At 38.2% G+C, this 9,077-nt stretch overlaps 2 protein-coding genes across 2 annotated transcripts; one reads left to right on the forward strand and one right to left on the reverse strand.

Moving 5' to 3' along the window:
• Nucleotides 1-12: 12 nt before the first annotated feature.
• On the forward strand, nucleotides 13-9,041 carry LOC145901512 (uncharacterized). Its single transcript, XM_082989213.1, has 24 exons — nucleotides 13-137; nucleotides 208-278; nucleotides 340-504; nucleotides 2,900-3,020; nucleotides 3,087-3,195; nucleotides 4,076-4,232; nucleotides 4,579-4,751; nucleotides 4,948-5,087; nucleotides 5,143-5,201; nucleotides 5,270-5,315; nucleotides 5,375-5,553; nucleotides 5,622-5,697; nucleotides 5,773-5,806; nucleotides 5,877-6,589; nucleotides 6,655-6,842; nucleotides 7,029-7,152; nucleotides 7,215-7,294; nucleotides 7,363-7,432; nucleotides 7,494-7,759; nucleotides 7,817-7,955; nucleotides 8,024-8,141; nucleotides 8,222-8,372; nucleotides 8,625-8,758; nucleotides 8,817-9,041. Exons 1-24 carry the CDS (start codon nucleotides 56-58, stop codon nucleotides 8,941-8,943), a joined length of 3,522 nt encoding a protein of 1,173 aa, XP_082845339.1. The 5' UTR covers nucleotides 13-55; the 3' UTR covers nucleotides 8,944-9,041.
• On the reverse strand, nucleotides 511-2,557 carry LOC145901513 (transmembrane protein 45B-like). Its single transcript, XM_082989214.1, has 6 exons — nucleotides 2,437-2,557; nucleotides 2,207-2,304; nucleotides 1,925-2,095; nucleotides 1,695-1,871; nucleotides 975-1,264; nucleotides 511-872 (listed from the first exon to the last, which is right to left on the reverse strand). The coding sequence occupies exons 1-6, from the start codon at nucleotides 2,517-2,519 to the stop codon at nucleotides 702-704; spliced, it is 990 nt and encodes a 329-aa protein (XP_082845340.1). The 5' UTR covers nucleotides 2,520-2,557; the 3' UTR covers nucleotides 511-701.
• Nucleotides 9,042-9,077: the final 36 nt, after the last annotated feature.

The following is a 9,077-nucleotide window of genomic DNA, read 5'->3' on the forward strand; positions in this document are numbered from 1 at the left end:
TTTGTTTTTTTTAGAGTAAATTTAGTTTTCTGACAGCAAAAAAGGCTGTGTTGGTATGGAAGCTGACCCTGATTACTCATATGACCTTGTGCAAGAAGGGTACAACAATGACAAAGCTCCACTACAGGAAGCAGACGGTAAGTAATGCCCCTCTCCCTTTCTTATGACAATAATATTATCCAAGTAAATTTGAAATCAATTTTACAGCTAGACAAGCAGTGGCTGAAAAAATTCGCACCATCATCAAGAAGCATTTTGCTCAAGGCATCACTGAAAAGGTTATTTTTCTTCTTTGCGTATTTCGGAAGAGAGTTTAACAAATTTCTCCACTTTTATTAGGAAAGGGAGATTCAGCTTATCACTCATCGACTTTCGGAGACCAGACAGCTTTTGGACCGTTTAAGAGCATGTGCTGTCGCCAGCTACTATGCATCAAGTTTTGCAAAACCATTGGAAAAAAAGAAAGGGCCTGAACTTGGGGCTGCACAACACCCTGCAATACAGGTCAGCAAAAGTGCTGGTTTTTATTTAAAGGTTTTAATTGTGATAAAAATATTTGCAACAAAAATAATTGCGGTAAAAAAGCATATATAATTGTGTATGGCCAAGCACAATCAAATCTTGTTTTATTGCTGAAACTACTGCAAACAAAACAGTGCAAGATGTATCAAATCTTATTGCCAGCCAATTAATTAACACAATCAACCGTTTGCAAACTTTTTTGTACATTGGTAAGACAGAAAGCAAATTATTGACACAAAAACAACAATCGAAGCTAAATGCCATGCAAAAAATAATGTGGCAAACTCAATATTGTTGTGTGATTGTTCATTCCAAGGTGTTCCATTGGGGGGGTACAACACAAAAGCAATCTGCATGACAAGAATTTTAGTGATGAACTTACTTTGTTATTTATATGCAACAGCTTTTACAATATGAAAGTAAAGTAATTTCTGTGTACAACAGTTTGTTACCTGCCAAAACCACGTTCCCTGCAATAGTATTGATGCTGCTCCAAGCAATTTCAAAAACGTGGGAAGGCTTTTTCTGTGCATGCTTTCTGCTTGTATTGTTGTTAGTTTTGATTCCAATGCTTGCACGAGTAACTCTGCTTGTTTTAAGTCCTTGACATCATGTGAATTTGTATCGCTATTATACAGCTCTGTTTCTGTCTCATCAAGTTGTATTGCTTCACCATTCATGTGATTGTTTCCCTTAAGGAGGGTATATGTGGCTCCATCTTCAACATTTTCTGGACCCCTCTCTGTAACAGCAAACCCAGCTTATTTTTCTTTTAAGACTATACAGCAGGAGTTGGCAAACTTTTCTCACTCACCGCCAAGAAGTTATAAAAATTTTGAGGAATATTAAATGCGTCACATGAGTAAAAGTGGACAGTGTTTCCACTTTAAGTTAAAGAACAACATTTGGCACTTAAATACTGTACCCGAAAAGCAAAAATTGTGCATGAAAATTGCATCAAACCATTCAACAACTTCCTCATGTGACACTGATTTATAACAACCCTTGTCAGGTCCAATTGAAATACCTAATGGGCCAGATTTGGCCCATGTCTTCTATACGGTATTTAACAACAAAAAACGACTCAAGTTTTTTAGGAAATTCTTGTGATTAAGCACCAGATTTGTTCCCTGATTAAAGTGTTGTTGTAAGTTCTCTAAGACTTAACACACCTTGTGGCTGCATTCCCACAATTCCGGCCAAGATACTGAAAGACAATGCTCCTGTCCATATTGCTATTATTAACAATGTATGAAGCCTCACATCAAGCTCTTCTCTTCCATGAGTATGAAAGTAAAATAGGTAACCTTCAATGAGAAGAGCTAGGGACATCATGAGATGTTGAAGCCCTGTGTAAAAAAACAGTTCATGCAAAATTCATGACTACGTATCAACAATTCACCTTGAAAAACAAGCTTTGGTGAAATTGCCACTATGATATCAGCTAGTCCAGAAAAGATGAAGAAAGAGTACATCGTGCAATGTGACCAGTTGTTTCCCATTTGATATTGATCCAATGGGTTGATCAGATGAAATTTTGGCCCTCCATTTGTAACTTGTTCCAGTAGAAAACCTACAATGGCAATGGAAAAAATATTCGTTGCGATGCCACATAGGATAGCAATTGAATTTGACAAAAAGTTTCATTGCATTTGAAATATATAAATCCTGTATTTAATCTTACCTAGTGAGGAACATGAGATTTTTATCAATCCTTCAATAATATCCCAACTACAGGGGCAGCATTTTTGTGTACTTTTCCGCTGCGGTGCTTTGAAATGTCTGTAACAAGAAGCTGGAAATAAGTGTTTTTTTGAACCAGAAGTTACAATTATATCAGAAGGGGTGCAAGAAATGGTTGCTTGTGTGCCAACAAAGACCACTGATATCAACAGCTGCATCTGGCATACTTACTGATAGGAAAATCGAATTGCTAACCAGGTTCCAAAAAATATAAAAAATGATCCTGGAAGTCCATGCCCAGCAAAACTACCCATTTTTAAAAGATTTTGTTAAAGGGTCTGTAAAATGAAACACACACACTGTTACATACTTCACTTACACCAAACTATCTCTTTGTCTTGTTGAAAATTGTTTGTGTTACACAGAGTGTCCACACCTCCCAAACTTTTCATAGTAAATTATTTACAATATAAAACCGTCCTAACAAAGGCTGTTTGCGTACAACACACAAATTTCCTTGGAATGAATGATTCCAATTAATGTTGCATGTACTCAGAAGTAGCATGTCAAAGAAATTTGTATGCTCAATAAGCTTTGTGTTTAACAAGCATTATTTGTATACATTCCGTATACTTGTGGGAACTCACTATTCAGTCAAATATATGTCTTGTGACCTCTCACTAATTTTCTGTAGAACGTTTTGAGAAAAGCTGTTACATCTGTCCTCAGTAAAAACGTTACTGTCCAAAAAGAACATCACCCTAGTACTGCACCTGTTCTGACGGAAAAACAAGAACTACAAAGTGACGTTGCTGGTATGATATTAACACCAAAATGTAACCTTCTAGTTTCGTAACAAACTGATTTGTTCAATTTCACAGAAAACGACAAGAAAAAACTTGTTTCAAGCGAAGTCCTCAACACTGTCAATAGTCCCTCAAGCATCGAAGACACTCACAAAGAAAGCGGATTCACTCAACAAAGTTTGGGGTAACACGTGTGAACACGCAATAGCAGCAGATGCTCCGACATTCGCCTCAGGGCTTTTAAGATACACTTACAAAGTAGGGCACAAAGGCGACATCCTCAAGGCGTGTTGTTGAAACCAAAACTCCAAGTCCCTTTCTAGCCGAAAATACATCAACCATGACTAGGAATACATGCTCGCTTATTTGTATAATTTGCCTTTTTCTACGGCCAGTAAACGTTTCCGCGACGTGATCTGAGTAACAGGGTGAATGACTGAACGCATATCCGACCAGCGCGTCAGACAGCCAGCAACAATTCCTTGCTGAAATGCAAAAATATAAAACAAAGCATTGTTTACATATATTCAAAAGGTCGTATATGGTGTGTATAAGGTTGACACCTTTCATCCTAAATGTGAAGCCATCCCCCTACCTGGTCAGTTTACCTTGCACTAACGGTCCACAAGACCAGAGCTGGAGCCGTGCGGCAAACTTTTGTAAAAGGCCACTGACACATCAATACAACATTACAATAATACAATTACCGGCATCAGTGCCAGAAAATCATAGGAACGCCACAATAATTCACTGAACTAGCACCTTGATTTAGGCATTCGCAGGATGGACTTGTGCCCTGCACTTGCGTTTACGTGCATTATGACTGGAAATGCAACTAGAAAAATAATTGTTAACAACACTGAGTATTTCGGACCACTGTGGTTATTGGTGTTGACATGTACAGTGTTAGTTGAATGTAAAATTTCCAAATGTTTGTCAAATTCAGTCTGTTTTGCGATCTGTAGATTATTTAAAAGGTAATTGTATTTGGACGTACACAATTAATACAAAAAAAATAATACAAAAATTACGCGCTAATGCATTTTTTCGTCACAAAATTAAAGAGGACGCCATCGCATTAAGAAGACAGTGATAGTTGGGAATGTATCGAAGTACATTCCTCCGGACAAACGGGAGGGGAACGACAAGTCCACTCACAAATGGATGGTTTACGTTCGTGGAGGGAAGGAAGAAGCACGCATTGACCATTTCGTACGGAAGGTAAGTAATTTGGCTAATCAGACATGTACTCAAAAATACCGTTTTTGAACAGATTATGTTTTAATATTTTCACGTGTTTTTTGCATTGTGTGGCCTATGTACACAAAACTGCTACACTTGCCTGTTAAACCTTTTTGGGCAACAGGCGCGTCATAACGACGTTATAGATGAAAAACTGTTCGTTTTCCAGATGTTTCTGGCGTTTTGGTGCTTCCAAGTCAACCTTAATAACCTTGTAGGGTTAAGCACTAAAAAAAATTCGGAAACACTTTGGATGACATGTTGACCATCACATGTGCGTCTGAGCCGCAATAATTTCCAAATATAAGCGTCACCCTTCATGTAGGTCTGGTTTTTCCTTCATCCGAGTTACCGACCAAACGACCTAGTCGAAGTTACCGAAGCACCATTTCATCTCACCAGAAGAGGTTGGGGCGAATTTCCGATCCGAATTCAACTGCATTTTTGCGATCCGAGAAATCGTCGGGTAGACATCATTCACAACCTACGACTTGACAGGTAAGATTCACTTTTCCATAGATAAATATGTGGCAACTTAGGCATGTACCTAGTAGGTTTTTTGTCCACGTCGGTACCCGCACTTGGGACAAGTAGATGATTATAAATCTGTAACTGGACGAATTACAGCAAAATACTGGTTTTCCTAAGTAATTTGAAAAAAATGAGTAGGCACTACATGGATATTTATTTGCAGAACATACACTGGGCTCCAAACGTTAGGTGGCGAAACCATCTGTGAGGTAGAATTGGATAGAGCCACTGTGGGCCTTGTAGTCGACAATTTTCTATCTCAACCAGTTTACAGCAATGATAATATCAAAAAGGAACATACAGGTATTTTGTAGCAAAATTGTGAAATAATTAAAAATCAATGAGATTTTATGCACAGTGGAAGACGCTAAGGGTCCAGCATTGAATGATGCCATTGAAGAAATGTGCCAGAACCCGGTAACAGATTGGTTTTAATTAATTTTATCTGCAGGATTCATTTAACTGAACAAAATGTGTTTTTTTAGTTGGAACAAAAAGACCCTATCTTACCAGAGAACAGCAAATCTCAAGGTACCTTCGAAGATTAGATTAATAATAGTGTTGCTAGAAAAATTTGTGCCTTATTGTAGAACAACCCATGGCTAAAAGAACAGAAGCTGATAAAGTGTCTCCTAATGGCAAGATTGATAATGGTGCAGAAGAACCAAACCAAAAGGGCTTGGTATGCAGTGACAAGAAGAAGCGTAGAAGAAGAGGGGACAGCTCTTGTGTTATGGAAACGGAGGAAGCCACTAGGAACTTACAAGCAGTAACACGGATTTTATTTATAATACCACACTTTTTTTGCCAATATTTATATATTACTGTATGATTTAGAAAAAATCCTTGGTTTTTCGTTTACTTGGTTCAGACAAATCCACTGAGAAGGAAAATGTTGAACTTAAAGCACAAGGTAATAAAAATTTGTGGATAAATAAGCGATGTTCCTTTTGTAACTGAAAAAAGGATAACCTCATTGCTTTGACAGATACACAAGAAGTTTCTAAAGACTCCAAAGAAGGGTAAGGGTATTATTTACACAATAATATGACTGTTAAGGGTTAAAGGCAGCTTTTTATTTGTGTTTCACAGAACTTCTGATTGTGTGACAGAAACAAATACAGTGGAAAAACCACCAAGCAAAATTTGTACCAAGCCCATCATTTTTCGCACTCCTGAAAAGGGAATAACTGGTCAACTGGAGTCACCAAAGAAGATAAATCACTCTGCCAATGTTACACCCAAGGCAACAACTGTGCCCTCTTCACCAGTAAACTCGAAAACATGTGTTATTCTAACAACAAGCCCAAAACCTTTATCATCCAAAGGTCAAACAGCACAAAACATTGCAACAGTTATGTCTCCAAGGCAGAGGTCTGTGTCTGCTGACAGTGTGACTTCTATTGACCGAACTGGCACAAATCTAATGGGGAAAGTACTGTTGCTACAAAAGCACGAAGGAGAACTGAAGAAGACACAAGTTAGTTCAAACCTGGGCAAACAGCTGGTTGTATTGAGAAATAGATCTCAGTCTTCTCTGACAGAAGAAACAGCCACAAGGGCTCAAGTGGATCCTTCTGGTTATACACTTCTGAAGCGCATTGCTTTACCAGCAGGTCAGCCATTGCAAATTGCACAGCGAAAAAGGCAAGCTGAGACTGATTCCGTTCCTGGAACATACTTGTTGAGTGTTGTGCCGGAAAAACAAAGAAAAATTGATGCAAGTGATGTCAAAAAACAAGTTCACATTCTTTCTAAACCTACCTTACCTGATGCCAAAATCCCATTGACCAGCAAAACTAGTGGTAAGATGCTTAAATAACAGAAGTTTAAAGCAATAAAAAGTTTACTTAACAGTTTGTCATTTCAGGGACTTCTGGATCTGTGGTGATTCCACACAAAACATGTGCATTTCCTGCCTCTTCAAGTTTCAAACAAGATCTGGATCAGCAACAGAAATCATTTGTTTTGAAAAGCACTAAACAAGGCCTGGTACTTGTCAGTGATAAAAATGCAATGAAGACAAGTGCAACAACAAGCAGCAAGTCAAAAGGAAAGGTAAACATTTGTCTGTGTTATTCTACTTACATTTAAGTTGGAAGCAGTGGTACTTCTAGTTTTACTGGAGCAGCAGCCAGTCTGTGACAAAATAATATGCACCCTAAATTACAATTTATTGTGGATTAGTACAACTGCCTAAAGCAAATCTACCACAATGTACATATGGTAAAGGTATTTTTTAAGGGTGATGCGGTAAAAGGATTGTCCCAACAGCAATTGGTTTCGCTTAAGGCTTTACAAACTGCTTTGTTGGGTGCGGGAGTAAGTATCAACAGACCTGTTCAAGTTAAAGTAGAGAAACCGGCCGGTAGTACTTTTGTTGTTGGGGAGCCAAATGAAACAAAGTTTAAAAAAATTTTTGACTTACAGCTGCCAGTCCCACTGTACAACAGGGCAAACCACTTCCTAAAACTCCACAGTTTGTGCTTACAACAGTTACCACTGATCAAGTAATGTTAATTGTGTGTCAAAACTTTAGGACATAACTTACCGCGTAGTTATACATTTGTTGTACCAGGGTGACCAGCAAATTGCCCTTATCAGTGCAGAGCACCTAAAAAGAAAAGTGCAGAAACCAACTGTGAAAGGTTGAAATCAATCGCTCAGTCAAATTAGACACCCTTTTGAAGCACGTTTAATTTATTTCAGATCATCAGATGCCAAAACAAGAGCATACTGAAATTCCAATACATTCCCACCATGTTAAGCCCAAAGAAAACCTGCCTTTTTACAAAGAAGTTGGAAACAAAATAAGGAAGAATACTTTGCATGAGTTGGTTGGAGATGCTCTTCCACTTGCTGCCACATACATTCCGCTTGTAGAAAGAGATAGACACGTTGTTAATCTACCATTTGCAGCACAATCAGAAGCAGAGTTTCTGGAATGGAATGTTGGAAAACAGCATGCAGCTGAAGTAAGTGTTATTGACACAAAATGTAATGAATTCCTTCTAATCATTTTGTACCATCAGTGGCAACGTGCAAGTTTGATCCGCAAGACGCTTGCTTACATCAAGGATACAAACGAAGCATTTGCAAGTGCAAAGTTACCCTCGAAGAGGTTCATAGTTAACTGGTGTCTTAAAAGAGGGTATTCTGTATTTACAGATGGTAAGATCCGTTATACGCTGTTATACTTTTTAAATTATTAACAAAAGTTTGGTTTTGATGTGTGATAGAATTTGAAGACTCTGAAGGTGTAAAACCCATGGAAATTTCTTCTGTGGCACCTTCGACATTATCTCTTCCTGATGAAGTTGTCGATATTTGTGAAACGTCACCATCAGTTTGTTTGAGGTAAGTTGTTGAATAAAACACACTCGTGTAAAAAAAAGTCCGTGTACAATATTTTGTTGAAATGCCCACTGTTTTTGCAGAGGTGGAGAGGCAGATATTGACATTGTTTCTGTCACCCCACCGAAGGTAAAAACAGAGTTAACAGACCTCAATGGTATTTCCCCTGCGGATTCTGTTTACCAGGTGAACCCAACACCAGAAATCGTTGCTGTGGAAGAGTTAGCTCAGCAGGTAATTTCAAAAACTTTTACCAAGTAGATATATTCAAAAACAAGTAGATATAATTGAAATAAATAACTGGATCATATTATCTATGATATGCTGACAGGCTGTCAATTGTGCGCCGTATCTTTATCAGTATTTCATTTAAATACGTAGTAGCAAAAATGCCGCCCGGGTGATATATTTTTTTAGTAAAACAACATCTACGTTTGACAGGAATGCTGTTCAACATTTCATTCATTATTTGTGATGCCTTTCTAGGTGGAAGTTAGGCTACCGTTCCTACCTATTGCTCAGGACCTAAATGCTCCATTAAGTCAGATTGTTCTTGCGAAGGCATTGGAGATGTTTTGTCAGCAGCTGTGTAAAGAATCGTTGGCATCCTCTTTGGAAAGGTATTTTCTCTTGTTTGTAAATATGTCTACCCTGGTTAACGTATGATTGGAATTTCAGGCGTGATGGACCGAGTAGAGCACAGCGCATTTTGCCGTCTGCGGTTGACGTCCAAGATGTTTCTCACGCCCTCGTTAACCACAAACAGCTGAGCATGTTGACAAACACTTCCATTGGGTCGTTGTAGAAGGAATTTGTACCAACTTACTCGTATGACGCCCGAATTTTCCTGTTATTGCAAACAATGTTTTTGTTGATATTCAAATGGGATCCTTGCAAATATATACCGAGAAAAGCAAAAATGTGCATTTTTGTTATGTT

Source organism: Ascidia mentula, chromosome 5, assembly GCF_947561715.1.
Source record: "Ascidia mentula chromosome 5, kaAscMent1.1, whole genome shotgun sequence".
NCBI lineage: Eukaryota > Metazoa > Chordata > Ascidiacea > Phlebobranchia > Ascidiidae > Ascidia > Ascidia mentula.

Bases quoted from the DNA above. Each gene is read 5' to 3' on its own strand.
- LOC145901512 (XM_082989213.1), top strand. From the start codon at position 56: ATGGAAGCTGACCCTGATTACTCATATGACCTTGTGCAAGAAGGGTAC. The intron at 5,807-5,876 runs GTAAGGGTATTA...TGTGTTTCACAG, and splicing joins TCTAAAGACTCCAAAGAAGG to AACTTCTGATTGTGTGACAG. The intron at 8,759-8,816 runs GTATTTTCTCTT...TTGGAATTTCAG, and splicing joins TTGGCATCCTCTTTGGAAAG to GCGTGATGGACCGAGTAGAG.
- LOC145901513 (XM_082989214.1), bottom strand. From the start codon at position 2,519: ATGGGTAGTTTTGCTGGGCATGGACTTCCAGGATCATTTTTTATATTT. The intron at 2,096-2,206 runs GTAAGATTAAAT...TTGCCATTGTAG, and splicing joins AATCTCATGTTCCTCACTAG to GTTTTCTACTGGAACAAGTT. The intron at 1,872-1,924 runs GTGAATTGTTGA...TTTTTTACACAG, and splicing joins ACCAAAGCTTGTTTTTCAAG to GGCTTCAACATCTCATGATG.